The sequence below is a fragment of the Alosa alosa genome, chromosome 4, assembly GCF_017589495.1.
Source record: "Alosa alosa isolate M-15738 ecotype Scorff River chromosome 4, AALO_Geno_1.1, whole genome shotgun sequence".
NCBI classification, from domain to species: domain Eukaryota; kingdom Metazoa; phylum Chordata; class Actinopteri; order Clupeiformes; family Clupeidae; genus Alosa; species Alosa alosa.
Window position 1 is genome coordinate 5,768,579 of NC_063192.1, and position 18,341 is coordinate 5,786,919.

General features: G+C 41.3%; 2 protein-coding genes across 2 annotated transcripts; one reads left to right on the forward strand and one right to left on the reverse strand.

Annotated features, from left to right (window-relative positions):
• Positions 1-3,035: 3,035 nt before the first annotated feature.
• LOC125293194 (rab GDP dissociation inhibitor alpha) lies at positions 3,036-10,505 on the reverse strand. Its single transcript, XM_048240941.1, has 11 exons — positions 10,245-10,505; positions 8,598-8,705; positions 8,250-8,349; positions 7,933-8,067; positions 7,527-7,725; positions 5,595-5,726; positions 5,364-5,463; positions 5,100-5,271; positions 4,477-4,621; positions 3,904-3,958; positions 3,036-3,226 (listed from the first exon to the last, which is right to left on the reverse strand). The coding sequence occupies exons 1-11, from the start codon at positions 10,287-10,289 to the stop codon at positions 3,074-3,076; spliced, it is 1,344 nt and encodes a 447-aa protein (XP_048096898.1). The 5' UTR covers positions 10,290-10,505; the 3' UTR covers positions 3,036-3,073.
• Positions 10,506-11,890: 1,385 nt separating this feature from the next.
• On the forward strand, positions 11,891-18,266 carry si:dkey-150i13.2 (mitochondrial carnitine/acylcarnitine carrier protein). Its single transcript, XM_048241384.1, has 9 exons — positions 11,891-12,179; positions 13,468-13,560; positions 13,733-13,860; positions 14,149-14,239; positions 14,447-14,564; positions 14,852-14,924; positions 16,189-16,298; positions 16,562-16,683; positions 17,441-18,266. The coding sequence occupies exons 1-9, from the start codon at positions 12,069-12,071 to the stop codon at positions 17,501-17,503; spliced, it is 909 nt and encodes a 302-aa protein (XP_048097341.1). The 5' UTR covers positions 11,891-12,068; the 3' UTR covers positions 17,504-18,266.
• The last annotated feature ends 75 nt before the right edge of the window (positions 18,267-18,341 follow it).

Sequence of the window (18,341 nt, forward strand, 5' to 3'; positions counted from 1 at the left end):
CTCTGCACATCAATCTCAACCAAATGACATGGCACAAAAATTTGAAATATAAAACATTTTTCATACTTAAATTAAATAAATAAAAGCATAGGGTAAACAATAGCGATATGAATGTAAGGATGGATAATCAAAATCTGAAATGTTAATTAAAACCTTAAATAAGTTCCAGTCTCACCAGTCACTGATATCACAAAGATACTCCACTTGGATGTGGTCCCTCTGCAACTCAATGCTTTCAAATTGTCATGCCCCATTATTCAGAGTGTGGTTAGCGTTTCTTAAGTGGGGTGTAAATGGGTGTTTTACCAGACTTGTAAGTGAATGATCGTGTTATTGGAGGTAGTCAGGGGGTTGTGAACTACCCCACCCTTGTTGCACCCCCCAAGCTGCACACTATGGGAAAGCTTTGCAACATTTCTCAGACGATAGGCTATTTCATGGAGCAAAGGCTTCAGTACAGACTCTACTCGACATTAAACATGTTAGTAATCATTACTATCATTCAACCTAAACACAACCCCTCCATAAGCATAACAATCGCTAACTGCTATTGGTAGTTCCTTTTAGGCATAGAGATGAATCGATGCTAATGGTCAATGGGTAGGAATGACTTCATTTTGATGCACTATAATTAGTGTCTCACGTCTCACTTCAGTAAAAACAAACAAACAAAATAATCATAGTAATTCAAGTAGAAACATAGAACAAACTCAAATAAGAGCATTTGTTTTTAAGACATAAAATGTAAATTGTAAATCCCCAAACCACTACGCAGGGGCTTTAAGAAGAGAGAAGGGAGGAAAGGGAAGGAGAAAAAGAACACTTGATGAAACACAGGTATGAGAAATCAGTTCTACTGAGAGTAAGAGAGGAAAAGGCTAGAGGAGGAGGAGGGCATGTGGTAGTGGATGGTGATGGTAAGGGGAGGGCAAGTCTGTGGCAGGTTAAATTGCCCATGTGTTAGGCTGGCATTCTGTGGCAGTGGGGTGTCTGGCACCTCGACATTGGGGCATCTCGGCCAACTCCCCTTTGAGATATGACCGTTAGTAAGATCTTCAGAAATCTCTCAGACTGCAAGAGATAAAATGTCCTATTAAGCATTTTCCTTTGTAAAGGGGAGACGGGAGGAGATGCCAAGCATCCACTCCAACAGTCACTTCCATTTTTGCACAGGTACCATCTGTAGTTCATTATTTCCTGAACCTTTTATGTTGTTGCTGTTGTTGGAGTTCACAGCCTAAACTTCAGGAGAGGTGGGCAGGGTGGGCTGAGTTTGGGTCAGGGGAAAAGGATGATGGGAAAAGTGGCATCTGTGACATCACACTTATTCTGTTGATTACATGAAAGGCCTAAGCCAATCACAGCACACATCTGAAAAGGCATGTCAACACGCACTCGACTTGCAACGTCATCTCCGTAAATACAACTCCGTAAACATCATAAGATTGCGTCCATTTTCATGTGCTGGGTTCAGCTGAAATATGTTTTAACCTGTCATCAAGTTACAGTTATTCTTACATGATGCTTGTCATTATGTCACACTAGACATCCAGTCATTTCCCTTCACACAAACACACTCTTTCTCTCTCTGGTTCACTCTTTTTTCATCTCAACCTTGTCTTTCTCCCAATCAAACACATATTCTTTTTTCCTCAAACTCTCTCCCCTTTAGTTTCCTTGGCAACATACCACTGTCCCTTATTATTTCACTGTTAGTCTCCTGCTTCTCATAAACATGTGTGGTAAAAACTCACACACACTCTTTGTCGCTAAGAGACACACTGCAACCACCTCTGCGCACAGAAATAGCCTATTTCTCAAACAAATCAAAAACAAAATCAGTGGTCCTTAAACTGAAACTGATTTCTACAGTCCCAATCCTCACTGTCTGGCACCGTCGTGGTTACAGGTCTTGTCCTACACTTGCCAAAAAAACAAAGTATCTCTTGATAATGTCTGTGCTGACAGTCCTGGGAGCAGTGAACAGGGTGTTTTTTGAATGTAAGTGGAGAATGTATGGAATCAGGAGATGATTTTAGGTCCTATCCACTCTAGTGTTGTGTCTGCGTGGGCATTAATGTGTCCCAAGCAGGAAATGAGCATGCATATGTATGAGCTATGACTGTGGCCAGTAGAAATAGTCTCCTTTGTTACTCGCCTTCATTTGAGCTGGACACAGCCATCTGTCCTGTCCTTTTTTTTTTTATTATTGGTCGTCATACGATATGAAAGGCATTGTATTCTGTTGTGTGCATGAGTGTGTTTGTGTTCCAAAGCTTGATTGTTATGTCAGATACCTGACTGATAACTGAACTCGTATGTGATGCAGTCTGATTTCAAGGTGCTTTCACCAAGGATTTCAGAGTGTCTGTGTGTGTGCGTGTGTGTGTGTGTGTGTGTGTGTGTGGTGTGTGTGTGCGTGTGTGTTTCTGTTTTGTGTATGTATATAAGACAAAAAAGTGTGCATATAACAATGCAACAACGCAAAGCTACCATGACACAGGTCTGTGAGTTACTGAAACAGCCTCAACCAAACACTCAGCTAAAAATGGAAAAAGGAGGAAAAACCAAAAGCAACCCAAAGGCAAACAGAAGTCATGGAAGCGGACTCTCTCCTTTCCCCCCCCCAAAAAAGCCTGGAGCCACGACACCAAAAACAGTCACACACAGAGTCACGGACGTTCTGTCAAAGCAAGGAATGTCCAAAGAACCACACGGAACCAAAAACAGAATGAAGAATCTATACAGCATAGAGAGTGCAGCAAGAAGGGTAGGGGGGTTGTGGGGTTAAGGGTTGTCGGAGAAAAGAGGACAAAAAAAGAAGGCTACACACACGTGTCTGTGTCTGAGTGTGCACAGAGAGAGCAAGAGAGAGAGAGAGGGGGAGGGTGTTTGTGGGGGAGAAAAGGTGTGTGTGCGTGAGATGTGGGCTTTGGGGTACAGGTGAGGGGTTTAGGGTTGTTCAAAGCTGTTCCACAACTCCTCACCTTTCTACCCCAAACCCATGTCTCCCCCCCCCCTCACCCCCCACCCCTCCCCCACTGACACACACACCCACACACTGTGGCACCGCTCACTGCTCGTCCTCGCCAAACACATCGTTCTGTTTGCGCTTCATGTTCTCAAAGTCAAAGTCACTGCCCGTCATGCGCTTGTAGATGTCTTTGATGTCATTGCAGGTAGTCTCGAAGTGGGTGGTGGCGTCGTACGCTCTGGAGGCGAAGACCTGTCGCGAGGAAAGAACCGTGCACAAATCTGAATTAAGAACATGAGGCTATGCTACTGTCAGGACAACCTTTGTGTGTGTGTGTGTGTGTGTTCCTGGGCAAAATGTTTTCCTCAGGAATAATGGAAGCATTCAAAACATGTAACACCCAAACTGCCTAAAGGTCTGGCTGGTTTAGTTCCCTCCTTCCTTTACCCTGGAAATCCAAGGGTTGAGCACAATTTGAATTTGCTCAAGGAGTCACTCTGGCAATGAGTAATGATGCCAATTACTTATGTCCCTTGTATCGTAGGCTACCAAATCACATCGGTGCATCTGATATAGGCGGGCCAGAGGCGAGCTAAACTGATGACGACAGCGCTGCAATGAATCAGTAAACATTGGTCGTAGTTATCCAATTGCGTGCAGTGAGATTTTCAAATGCATGCTTGGTGCCGCCCCTCGAGTTGGGCCAATACATTAGTCATGGCCAGACCCTTAATGTTTCGGATTTGGGTCTGGAATCTCCAGGCTATCCTTCCTCCTAAATGTATCATAATTATCTGAGCAACGATTCATATGTATATGTGTGTTATGCCTTGTGTCTGTGTGTGTGTGTGTGTGTGTGTGTGTGTGTGTGTATGTATGTGCGTATGTGTATGTTGGTGTCTGAGTGTTTGGTCATTGTGATCACTGACCTGGCTCTCAGATCCGTCGTCTGAAGGCTCGTAGAGGTCGCTGATGGCCACAAACCTGCGCAACCAATCAGAGGGCACAGCATGTCAAATGAGTTCCTGCTGGGTGTCACTTGACTGCTCTCTGGCCTAGTTTTTTGAATTGTGTAACCTCGGACTGCCAGCAGACACAAGCATACACAAAGCAAGTTCAAAAGCAACTGATACCCAGTATACCATACAGTAGACATACAACTATGTGCAGATTAGATGTCACAGTGGTCTTGTTTATATAGGAAAAACAATGTATATATTACAGTATATGATAGTCATTTATCATTACTGACAACCCACTGCATAATACTGTAACTTTTTTCTCCAGAAACCCGAGTACAATCATTATGACTAAAGGTGCTATTATTTTTCCCACTATGAACATAAAAGGTTTATTTCTCTCTTTTTTCCATAAATGTCCAAATCCATGTCAGTGAGCACTTCACCTTTGCATTCATTTTAAGTGTAGTGTAGTGTTTATATTTTAAGTTCAGTATAGCGGTAGGTGAGTAGATAGAGCGGAGAGTCTGGAGTACTACTGACTTCTGGTCGATGGGCTCCAGTAGTTCGAGGGCGGGCTCGATCTCAGCCTCAGGTTCGCTTGTCTCCACGGTGGTGCTGACAATGGCGATGTACTTCCCCTGGGCAGCCACGTTGTGCGCATATGAGATCATACACACATAGATGTCTGCAGGCAGGGAGACACACACACACACACACACACACACACACACACACACACACACACACACACACACACACACACACACACACACACACACAGGGAATCAGACAGAGGCATGTGATCCACACAGCTTCATGCCATATCAGGGTTGGTTCAGGGTTGGCCACAATCTTCAATGTTAGAGTATATCCTTCTAATCAATATCAGAAAAGGATATTTTGTGTATATATTGACACACTAAAAGTTCCTTATTCTTTACAAAGTAAACCTGGGAATATGTTATATTCATGTTCTGATTCATGTCACTTTAATTCCTATTTTGTGAATGACACAAGGCTCTGAATACATTGAAGGATTTCTCATTGTTTTCCTAAATAACATGCTAGTTATGGTTACTTATTAAGAACCATCTTGAGTATGAATGAGTGTAAGCACTGAGCTCTTTTAAATATGTTGACATGGTGTGACCCTGGCCGCTCACCAGAGTTGCGGTTGACCTGATTCTGGGGAATGATGATCTGACAGGAGTTGGCATCACTGGTATTCTTGATGGGGTGGCTCAGGACACAGATCACCCTGATCACCTGACCCGCTTTCCGCACGCGGTCAGGGATGTAGCTGGGGTCACAGATGAGCTGCTTACAGCGTGCGACCTACCCCCCCAAAATCAAAAGAATTGATCTCATCTCATCTCAATCAATAAAAAGGTCACAGGAAATGGAGTAAAAACAGATGGTGTATGTACCTCTCCCTCTGACTTCACACCGACCACACGGCCGTTCTCCATCACAATCTCATCCACTGGTTTGTTCAGCATGTATGTGCCACCATAAATCGCACTTAACCTGCACAAAATAGATAAATACATACAGTATAAGTGTCATTGTTATCAATGAACAGTCACACTTTATATGAGAAATGACATATTGACAAGCGTTGAAAGGTCTACCAGCCACTGGGAATGAGAAGCACTCACCGGGCGAATCCCTGAGGCAGTTCTCCCAGCCCATAGAGGGGGTAAAGATAGGGACTCTTGCCATAGCGAGCAAGGGACTCGCTGTACAGCTTAATGCGGTTAATGGTCTCCAGGCAAGGCTGATCCATGTAGCTGACAGAGAAGCACACAACACAGATGCAGATATAGTCATCATTAGCATCAGGTAAAACACACCAAGAAGTGTCTAAACCTTTTAAATGGCTCTGTTAAAGGGATACGCCGCCATTTGGGGAAATACGCTCATTTTCCACCTCCCCTTGAGTTAAACAATTGAGTTTTACCTTTCCCCAGTTAATCCAGCCGTTCTCTGAGTCTGGTGATACCACTTTTAGCTCCAGCCTAGCATAGATCATTGAATCGGATTAGACCATTAGCATCTCGCCTGCTAGCATCATGCTGAGAAATGACTACGATTCTCAAGTTAGAAAGTGTAATAGGACTAATGGAAAAGGAAACGTGGCGATTTTCTAGGCTGATTATGCTGATACTAGACATGAACTATGCTCTCATTCTGGCGTAATAATCAAGGAACGTTGCGAGTTATAGCCTACCGGGACTATTTTCAGGTGCTGTGTGATATCATTGTGCTGCTGCGCCCATGGTACGTTCACACGTATGTCAAATCAGCCTAGAAAATCGGCACGTTTCATTTTCCGTCTTATTACACTTTCGAACTTGAGAAGAGACAAGATTTAAGTAGGAAAATTACTGGAAACCTAGTCACTTTTAAGCGTGATGCTAGCAGGCGAGATGCTAATGGTCTAATCCAATTGAATGATCTACTCAGAGCAGCGGTACCCAAACTTTTTCCCCCGCGGACCACCTTCTACATCCTGACTCGGCTCGCGTACCCCCACCATCCAACACATCAAAAAGTAACACATTCTACTGACGCATTCCAGGCATCGTTGTTTAATTAGCCGCCCTACATGATAACATAATCAAAATGTGCAACTGGTCTATGAGCTCTCACGTTAAAAAAAACAGTGTGGAGAACCACATTAGAACGGTTAGGTAGCATCTCACTGCAGACCACGCACTGTGGCTTTGGGCAGTCTGTCTCCCAATCCACGTGAAGCCTAGGGCTATATGCCTCATCATACTTTCGTTTTCTTCGCGCAGTCTTCTCTGTCTCGTTCTTTCTTTTATTCCCCTGCGCTCCATCTCCACCTTCATTAGTATGCCCCCCACCCCATTCCATCGTTACCTGTGTCCTGCTCTGTTTCTCTCGCTTCTCCTCTTCGATCGCTTTAATTAGGCCTTTTGGACAGTGTCCCTGTTTTTAGCCAGTTTTCCATGTTTACGCAGCCTTCTACCTAGCCTATACTTCAACGAAACTAACGCGCCAGATATACTGGCTGCCCGCAGGAAATCACGTGTATTGTGTGTAGCTTATTTTTTAATGAAAACATAGCCTATTATAGAGTTAACAAATGATTTTCATTTAATTTCACGTTTCCATATCATTATAACCCGATTTGAAATTATGTATATTATTTATTAATTAATTAGAGTATTAATTAATTAATCATTTTTAACTCCTTTCCGCCATTGCCCTTTTCATCTCGCGTACCCCCTAGTGGCAGCTCGCGTACCACCGGGGGTACACATACCACAGTTTGGGAATCCCTGACTCAGAGAATGGCTGGGTGAACTGGAGAAAGGTAAAACTCAATTGTTTAACTCGAGGAGAGGTGGAAAATGAGTGTATTTCTCCAAATGGTGGCGTATCCCTTTAACTCTAAAAATGCATTCAATATGGTTATGGTTATGGTTGCTTGGAAGACGCTTTTATCCAAAGCAGCTTAGAACAGAATAACAATTAACATTACAGTAGCTTTAAAATAAACAGTTTGTTGTTGTAAATTAAAATATAACGACATGTCAGCTTTACTTTATCGCAACACTCACTCATCTGTCCTATAGAGAGCCAGGGCGTGGCCCGTGAAGTCGATGACATCCTGGCCAAGGTCAAACTTCTTGTAGACGTCTCTCATTGAGGTCGCCTTTGGATCAACGCCCTCAAAGGTCTTAGGGTCGTTCTCGTCAAAGTTAGCCACAAACACGAGGAACTTCCTGAACCTTCTCTTCTCAAACATGCCCATCAGGTCTGGCAGTGAGAAGAAAATAGTTACAATCACAAAAAAATCAGGTTTTTAGATGAAGAAACACTCTCTACTGTTTACTGTTGCCCATCTAAATGAACTAACTGGTACTAACTTTTCTCAAAGGAAATACAAATCAATGAGACAATCTTGAAAACTCTGAAACTGTTTGACATGTATCATCTCTGAAATGTTTTGAAACAGATACTCACTGGAAGCCAGAGCCTCCGTCTCGGTGGAGGGCACCTTGTAGATCTTCCCTCCCTTGTAGACAAAGCTGCCTTCCACCACCTTGAAGTCCAGGTAGCGAGTCACCTCTGTGTACAGCAGCATCTTCACCAGCTGCCCTACAGGTTAGAGAGACATATACACATGTGAACAGAGGGTGATATGTCACACACAGCTCTCTCTCTCTATCTCTCTCTCTTTTTTTCTCTCTCTCTCTCACACACACACAAAACACACACACACACACACACACACACACACACACACACACACACACACACACACTGTGTTGACGACTTACCATTGGCCATGAGGAACTTGGGGATGAGGTCCACGTTCCAATCCCTGCCTCGGCCCATAGACTCAGGAGGGCTGTCACTAAGGCCAAAGCGCTTGTACAGCTGGGGAGATCGAGAACATTTTTCACAATCACATTTTCACAACCTATTTCATAATCACTTAGGGTAATAATCTAGAGAATAGTTATGGCATTAGCCATCACTCACTTAGTCACCAGACAAATAGCACAAAATGTTTTTCAATATGATGCTCTCATAAATTAAATAAAGTAGGCTACATTTATCAGGAAAAAGACACCTGTATGAACTATTTCACTCTGGCAAAAGATGTGCTGTGACGGTGGTCTTACCTCCTCTAAAGGGGTGATGGAGGAACTCTCGCCCCCATAGTAAGGGTTCCTGTCCATGTGTAGAACCTTCTTGCCATTTACGGACATGATCCCAGACAAGATGCACTCCTATGTAATTTAAAACATATCATTTAAATCTGTTCATTGTATTGCATGACCCTCCCAATAGCAAAACAGATTTAAACATGTTATGCTTTGTCAAATTAAAGGTAAAAATAAATGATTAATGCAAATTCAAGTTCAACTCATGATTGTAATATCACGTAAATATTTCACTATCATATTATGGTCAGTCAGGATAGACAAGTGGAATTTATTTCAGGACTTTGCAACGGAACAGCGTCTAAATATGGCAACTCCATGATTTTCCAAAGCATGTAGCTGCCATAGTTTTGCATTATAACCTCTAGACACCAGGAAGCTAAAATCTATCGAGATTAATGTGACACTAGCCATTTCTAAAACAATATGACACATATGACCTCCCGCACCCAAAACTGCGATCAATCGCATCCACAGTGTAGAAGAGCAGTGCATCATGGGATATATTCGGTTAGCCAGAACCCCACCCATGCAAATGAAAATGGTCTATGAGTCTCGCGGAAGCGCGCAAATCACACTGTTTACATCGCATTACAATAAATGCACATGATTATACAGCAGTTGTGCCTAGAGCAGGACTCGTTATTTAACCAGAATGTTATTCCAATATTGCTGAGATTCTGTTGTCTAGGGTCGGGGCCGGTGGTGGAGGATATCCATATGCCATGGCTACCGCTATTATGTAATTTCGGTGCCGAGTTAATGCAGCTCGATTGCTTGGTCGACACTGGGAAACTTGGCAAGATTAGTGTAGGCCCATTCATTGCGCATCGCACAAGGCTTTCAATGGTAAACAACATTTAAACCTGTTTAATTGAGCTGAGCAAAATGTGCCGCGTTTTGTTAGGTCGGTTGCCACTGGTGCCCATAACACTATCGGCCAGTAACTGCAGCGCAATGACGCTATATTACTGAATTAACACCAGATAATCAGAATGTAACTTCATTCGCCAACTGTTCGCTGTCAATGGTGGTCCTATTTCCTTGGGTTACTCGTACGACAGACCACGTAGTACTGGGCGTGTTACCAGGCCTCTCCACGTAGCATCTTTATTGTGAGGGAGAAAAGGGTACTATATAAATATTTTCATCCCATTAACCAACTGTGGTTTCAGTATAACATCGTACATTATGCTGACATAGGCTGCTGTCAATGTTTTTTTTTTTACATAGTATGGCCTAGCAGACCGTCGTGTTATCGTTGTTAGAGTTACTGTGTCATTACATGCCTTCTGTGACTGAGAGCAATGAAGTCATCGTCACAGCCATTGTCTGTATCAGAAAAATGTCGCAAAACGAGGAAATGTTTGCCTTTGTCATCAAATGCGCATATTATTTGAGAACAGCACTGTTGATGTTATGTAACAATGCACAAACCACAACAATTGAAACTGTAATTTAATTTCACTTTGGGCGAGTGTCCATGCAATATTAAATGAAAAACATAGACCCAACCATGACACACTACTGTTGTCAGTTTAGCGTATGCCTCCTATCAACCAGAGTGGTCAGGCTACTGGTTCCCGATGGTTGACCGTGCCTTACCGTAAGACCAGTGCCCAAAACGATCACATCATATTCCTCATCCATGGCGTCCTTTCGGTCCTGGTCTTTTCAGGCTCCCCTAGTCAGTAAAATGTTCTTCGTAAAGGCGTAAAATAGCTTTTGGCAGGTTGTGGAGTCCTGGTATGGCTTATGAATCCAACCTCTGTATGAGAATTGAATAGGATGCGCTGCACCCGGCGAAAAGCAACGAGGATGTGACCCAGGGCACAGAACTACTCTCAGATGAGATCCTTTCGCGTCTGAAAATAGGGCGTCGATGGTGGCACTGGTAGTATCAAGTACTACTATCACCTCCTCAATGACTGCCATTCTTTTCCCCGCTTTTCATTGAATGAAATAAACGCTCCTTTGTTAACTTTGGAATATTGATTCTCCCTGCATTACAAAGACAGCGTAATAAGAGCATAACATGTAAAGCTACAATTAAACATACAAGCTTTTGAAATCAGTCACGCACTCACGTTTATTGGAAGAGTGACCTTGTTGCGAATGCTGTGTTCTTCCGCCTGTAAATCAATGCACAACGTTTTTATAGTAAAAATGTGGCATTTTATCTGAATTCATTTTCTAAGGAATGTGTAGCGTTTTGCTCTCTCTATCTCTCTCTCTCTCTCTGACATGTATCACGAAACCATGAACAATTTCACCTGGACCAAAATATGAACTGTGGACCAACAGATTTGTGGAAATCTTAACTAACTTAGGCTATTAGTCTCCTTCTACAAAGTAAAAGTTATGCAACACTGAAGCAGGACCTACGCAAGGTATAGTAACCTGGTTTGCCGCACACGGCGCGCAGGTTATAATTTCAGGACCATGGACAGCGAATTTAACTCTTTGATCTTTGAGCACTAGTTAATGCTTAACGATGTAATGCCTTTAACAAGAGACACATAGCCTATGTTGGCATGGAATTGTTACTGCATCAAAAGCCACTGATGCTTGAATTTCACAATAGGCTAAATCCATTAACACCTGATATTGAAACTGAATCATGACATGAATCCAGCATTATGTACACCCACTCACGCTAACCAAAATAAGCTGAGAAAACAAATAACCTGTATTTGAAGAGAAAGAATATCAGTATGACGACTGTAATGTCACACCCCCATAGAAATTGAGCAGTATGAATAGCGTTCAATGATGTGTAGGCTCTAAGATGTGATGACTTCAGGTGCCCCTCTGAATGAACAATTAAAGTAACTTTGTAGCATTCTGTGTGCCCCACAGATTTTGCAAACACTACTCACTCCAGCACTTATTGGGTTAATCAGTGTACGTTTGCGAAATTCTTCTGCTCCTAGGCTACTCAGTCTGTGGAGACAGACATATTCTTCATTGCGCTTGAAAAACACTTAGCAATTCATATCAAAGCTATGGGACCCGATTGTGCCACTGCGGAATTCTTATGAGCCACGTTTTAAAAATCATGTTAGGTATTTGGCAATGTTGATTCGGTACCACTGTGCTGATTCCTGTAGAAGCAAGGGATTTCGAAAAACCAATGAAAAACGCGGCATAACTTTTTTCTGCATAGTTGATTCAACTGCAGTACATATCTGTAGCCAACAGAGGATGCTACTGTGCAGCGTGACAGGAAGTAAAGTATTAACTTGCAAATCACGAGCTTAAGCAAAGAGGAGTCAAAAGTCCGGTGGCAATAGATTTATAAGAGTTCAACTGGGAGTAGGCCACTCAGTTGGAAGTCTGAGAAGGGGAGCCGAAAACTCTTCTTTCCGAGACTGAAGCGATAGTGAGTTGCTATCGAGTCTTTTACCCCATTCCTATCGGAAGACTAGGATGGGAGAGACGGAGCCGGGGAGAAGGATTTCCCCGGTGAAAAACTTCGTTGCAGGTGGAGTCGCCGGAGCGTGCCTTTTATTTGCTGGACACCCACTTGATACGATCAAGGTATCTTCAAAGTATAACTGTATTCAGCTGTCAGCATAGCTTGTTATTTGTCAGTCAAACCTACAATTACAACAACTCTAGATCCATACATTGTGTTAATTCCGCAAGGTGTAAGGCGTACAGGTCCATTCATTGTCCCCTGGATCATACAGGACACAATCAGGCTAAACCTGCCCTTCGATTATGGGTCAATAGGCTTCTGAAAAAATACCTTTAGTGTCCAGCATCATGCAGAAAGAGTTCGTGACATCGAAGTGCTTAGATAAATCCACCTGCTGACAGATTGCTCTCTAATCCCTTGTGAATCAGACTAGGTTTTTAATGACGCCATGTCTCACGTTTCTAACTCGTTTGGCCACTTTGTACATTGCATTTGCTCACATTTACACCTTGCAACACTGGCTTGCGCACAGTCTTGTGGTCTTGTCAGTCACAATAAAGCTGTGTAATCTCCAGAATAATTTACAGTCAGACGTAGCCTATAAAGTTCTCTGTTTGTAGTCTACCACAGTCGGTCCGAAATGAGGGAATCAAACTAGATATTTAAAATAGATGAACTGGAGTTGAGGCAACGGTCGAGTCAGACGAAGTGTCGAGTGGTCAGTGTCAGTGTCCGTTGACAGTTGCTATTTGCCGGCTACAGCATAACGTCAGCAATCTCAACGTGTCAGTCAGGCTTCTACTAGAATAGCCAAGGGTAGGCCTAGGTATTGTTTGACAGAGTAGAGTAAAATAGTAAAAGGCTTGGGTACAACACAATGGAAATCGCTAATGTAGGTAGCCCTGTGGTTTAGTGACAAGTTCAAAGTGGCATTGCCATTCAATTGTGAACGGAAGGTTACGGGTTACGTCTATTTATAACTTGGCGTGCCATTCCACGTTACTTCACGCAGAAAATGTACTTTTATTTGACCCGACGTACTGTGAAAAATTGGACTGGAAACTCACTTTGCTTTTTACTGTCTGCGACAACCCCTCTCAAGTTTATCTGAAGAATAGCAGACAATAGATTAAACACGAGGCAGTCCACCCTATCCCAGAAGATCCTCCTTATCAAGGTGAAGCAGATTGTCTGTGTAGGCCTACTTAGAGTCTTGTCATATTTGTCAAAGTGCTGTTACTTAGACTGACAATTGAAGAAAATACCTCTAAATGATTTTCTACTTGTAAACTGGCATCTAACATGTAAAGTTCCATTTCATTATTTTTGTTGTTGTTATAAATAGTGAAAAGCAATGGCCCCTTAAGTAATGCATAAAACCTTTCCTAACTAATCATTTCTAAACAGGTTCGCCTTCAAACACAACCCAAAGTCTCCCCTACCCAATATGTGCTCTACACAGGAACATATGACTGTTTTAGAAAGACAGTGTCCAAAGAGGTGAGAGTCAGCTGATGTGAAACCAGTGGTATTTCTCTTAAAGAACAATTCAGTTCACTTCTTACCATTTAAACAAATTCCACATTGAAATGTCTTACATTTATCTATCTATCTATCTATCTATCTATCTATCTATCTATCTATCCCTGTCTCCATCTCTGTCTATTTTCAGGGAATTTTGGGTCTTTACAGAGGCATGGGGGCCCCTCTGGCTGGCGTTGCCCCGATGATGGCCATTAGCTTCTTTGGCTTCGGACTGGGGAAGCAGCTGCTTCAGTCTGACCCCAACATCCCTCACACGTGAGTAGGCGGGGGGGGCTTTCTCAGCGCAAGTCAGCGGTCAGCTTGGTACAGCAGGTGGACAGATTTGTTGTCTCTGTGTGGTATGGTGTTGTGTATATGGTGTACACATGAGTGGGGGGAATGGCCAGAGTACGCGCTTCAGCAGGTCTAAAAATAACAGTGTGTTTGAAGCCCCCCATGTCCACCTATCACTCTCTTCCATTTCACCCACCCCTTCTGCATCACCAACTCAATGCCATCATCTGTCCTCGCCCCCCTCCCTGTGTCTGTGTTGTCCCTCTCTAGGTATGCTCAGATCTTTATGTCTGGTATGTTGGGAGGAGTCTTCACCACCGTGATCGTAGCACCTGGAGAAAGAATAAAATGTTTGCTTCAGGCAAGGGATACTCTTACATGGTTACATTTAACAGACTATGCATAAATATAGCTTAGTACATTGGTCAACCTATCCAGTGATATAATATGAGCAGGGCCATGTCCCAGAGCAATATGTGTGTATTTGCCTCTGTCTTTATTGAAGTACTTGTGTTTGTGTTTATGTTTATGTTTACTTATTTGTTTTTTGTTTTTTCACTGTTTTTAGGTTCAGTCCACTTCTGGTCAGTTAAAGTATGCTGGACCTGTGGACTGTGCAATCAGGCTTTACAAGGAGCAGGGGATTCGCAGTGTTTACAAAGGAACAGTACTAACTCTTATCAGAGGTATCAATAGTGGACATTTGACATGTTTGTGTTGTTGTTTGTTTGTATGTCAGAGATGTCTGACTGATGTATGTTTTCTAACAATCTGTCTGCTACAAATATTCCAAAATATTCAGTTTGAAAAGGTCATCGGGTTTTAAAATCATTAAGCACATTGCCTTCCAGACCTCTGTCCACTACCTGTTCAGCAAACAAACATTAATTATAAAAACAATTTTGAAGGATCTCTGTTCATGTGTATAAATGACTAACCTAGTTTTAAATTATGTATTTTCTACCTCCTTCAGATGTGCCTTCCAATGGTCTATATTTCTTGACCTATGAGTATGTGAAACGCCTACTAACGCCAGAAGGTGAAAGGTAGGTTATATTTTGACTTCCTGTATCTTACATATCATGTTATTTACCATTTTTCTTAGTCACTTTGGTGCAATTCTCAGGCAAGAATTGAAATTCTTGAAACGGCTTGTTCCAACTCCTTATTATCTTATCACTTTTTCACATCATAATAGCAGTTCTCATTGCTTCGAACAAACAGTAAATGCAACAAACAGACCTTATTTCATCGTTTGAGTCATTACATTCAAAAGTGTTGAACTAGTTGTCATAATCTTTCAAGCATGTTTTAAATGAACAAAAATATGTGGCCTGACAGACAGGAATGTCAGGATGTATAGAAAGATGTATCTGTACAGTATATCTGGCTTACAGTGGGGTGCCCAAAGTGTGTTTCCTATGTTTTACTGTAAATTAGTAATTTCTCATTTGCACAATGCTGTAAAATCCTTTGTTTTCTTACTGTAACACTAGGTGGGTTTACATGGACGATTTTATTCCGATTAGAATTGGAATAATGGCTCAATATGAATAGAAATGACACATATGATCGGAATAAAACCGATCCAATTAGAATTTTAATCGGAATGAAAGGGGCGGGGTATTCCGTTCTTATACCAAATGTATATGGTCAATAGGGTTGCCTGCTGTAACTTCTCAAGCAAAAGTAAAGCAGCAAGAGCTATTCCGATCACATTCTAGAGTGCTTGAGAGCACCTGATTGGATTATAATGTACCCCATGTAAACAGATGGCATGACATTTTCAGTCGGAATAGTTTAATTGGAATGACAAAAAACCTACCCATGTAAACCCACCTACTGTGTGCCAACGAATTGCAGTACGAACAGTAGAGTACAGTAACATTTTTGAAACATATCCAGTCTCTTGCAATCAATCCCTCCGCCCCACACACAGACACTCATTTGTAACTTGAAATAGCTATGCCGCACAGAAAATAGTACTTCCTTGTGCATTATTCATTAGAAAATTCTTATAGTCAAACTGCTTTGTCATATTGATGACATGACAAAGCAGATTGACTATCTTGTTCATAAACGATGGTGTAAGCGGTGCAGTTTGCACTAATTGTGAAATGCACAAACTGTTGTGCAAACGTCAATGATGATTCTAGAAATGCACCAAAGCAACTAAAATGCACCAAAGAACTAAAAACTTTTACACCTTTTTTTTCATTATATTTTCTACCTATAATGAATGAAAGGTAGTATAGTTATTTTAGGGTGATCATAATCGTATATTCCTTTTCACTCCCTGGTTTTCTTCAGTGTTCACCACCTCAGTACTCCCAAAATTATTCTGGCTGGTGGAACAGCAGGCATCTTGAACTGGGTGATTGCCCTCCCTCCAGATGTGCTGAAGTCCAACTTCCAGACAGGTAGGCTATAAGTGATAACCTGCTTTTGGGAACCTTTGATCAGCAAATTCCAAGCTGTGTGCAGTAACTGACCACATGATGATCTCAGGAGGTGTTTCTCAGGTCAAAAAAAATAAAATGTGGGAATGATGTGGGGTCTGAAGTTCAACACTGCCCCCTGGTGGTTATGACACAACACAACGAGTACTCTGCACACTTGTGAGCACACTTGACCATGCATTATGTAGTCGGGTCAAGTCAAGATACCTTTTTGCATTGTACAGCTGCGGATGGACGCTACAGGGGACTAATGGATGTTCTCAAGGAATTAATACGAGAGGAAGGAGCCCGTGCGCTCTACAAGGGCTTCACTGCTGTCATGCTGAGAGCTTTCCCTGCCAATGCGGTAAATAGTAGTTTACTGTTTGATCTATATTCTTTCATTTATTAACAGTGACTCAGAGTATATTTAAATGGATACATTATGGTTATGGTTATGGGATTTTGCAGACGCCTTTGTCCAAAGCGACACACAAATACAAAAACAACATAATATTTAAAAATTTAACAGGGAACAGATTATAATGTTGGTCAAACTATAATAAGGAGAATAGCAATAATAAACAACAATGTCGATTCAATCAATAGTCTAATAAAATAAGCAATGAAAATGAGAGAAAAAACAATAATAAACAAAAGTGTCCATCAGGCTTGTGCAAAATTCCAGAATTGAATTGGAACTGGCCCTTAAATTCCAATTTAATTCTTGAATTTCACTTGCATTTCAATTGAGGTAGCAAACAGGAAGCAGAATTGCAATTCGAATTGTGCACAACCCTGATGTCCATTCAATCAATAATATAAAAAACAATGACATGGTAAGAATACATTAAGGAGAATATCAATAATAAACAATAATGTCAAATTAATCAACAGCCTAATGGAAATAAAACAATAATTTACAAACCATAACGCATACGAAGTGCTTAAAGAACTAAGTGCATGTTCATTATGCATGAAATGTACAAATATATTGTGATCTTGGCTTATTTATTGATCATCATGGCTAATGCTACAGTCAAGCGAATTTCCTCTAAAAAAGGGTTATCTCTGTGATTTTAGACGGAGGCAGGTTCTAAACTCCATGTGTTTCATATTTCAAGGCTTGTTTCCTGGGGTTTGAAGTGGCCCTGAAGGGCCTGAACTGGTTGGCTCCTGGCTGGTGATCTATGTGATTCTGAGGAGACCTCCTTCAAGTGTGCCTTGCCTCAGCACACAATGGATACGCCTTTAGTTCTTACACCTGACAGTATTGGTCAGTAATGTTGTATTTAAAAGTGCAAGCTGTATGTAGTTTTTTGTATAAAAAAGTACAATTATTTTAAGACTACAATGATGGTATTCTACAGGCAAACTATTGTGGAGTTTATAAAAAAAAAAATATATTATGCTGTGGAACATCTGTGGAACCAGTTGTTTACATGTATGTTTTTTTCTGGGCCAAAAATGCAGACAATTGTGTACAAACTTTATTGAAACAAAGATACAGGTTTTGTGGAATGTAACAGGGAAAACTAAAAATGCAATCATAGGTAGAAAAGTTTTTTTAATTTTTTTTTATCAGAAACTACATGCTGCACTTTTATCGTAAATTACATTTGTAATTGTACAGTTTGAATAACATATAAGATGTGCATATCTCATGATGTAATGTATTAGGCATATTTATATAACTACACACATTCTCAGAAATACCAGTTTTACACCAATCAACCAAAAATATATGCATAGTGGCTGTCTAAAATCCACATGTTAAAACGTTTGTGCCCAAATTATGTAAACTGAATGTTTATTTTGTATCATTCAATCAACTGTGGAATATCTGATGAAAAGCCAAATGTGGAAATATTTGAATATGTCATTTTTATTCATTAAACATTTTCTTCGTAGAATTTCGTTATTTTTTTTAAATAAACATTTTATTAATCAGTTAGTGTCCTGGTTTTATTTCAAATGTAGTTCTCTGACAACTTGCATTTTCAGGCTACCTTTGACCTAATTACA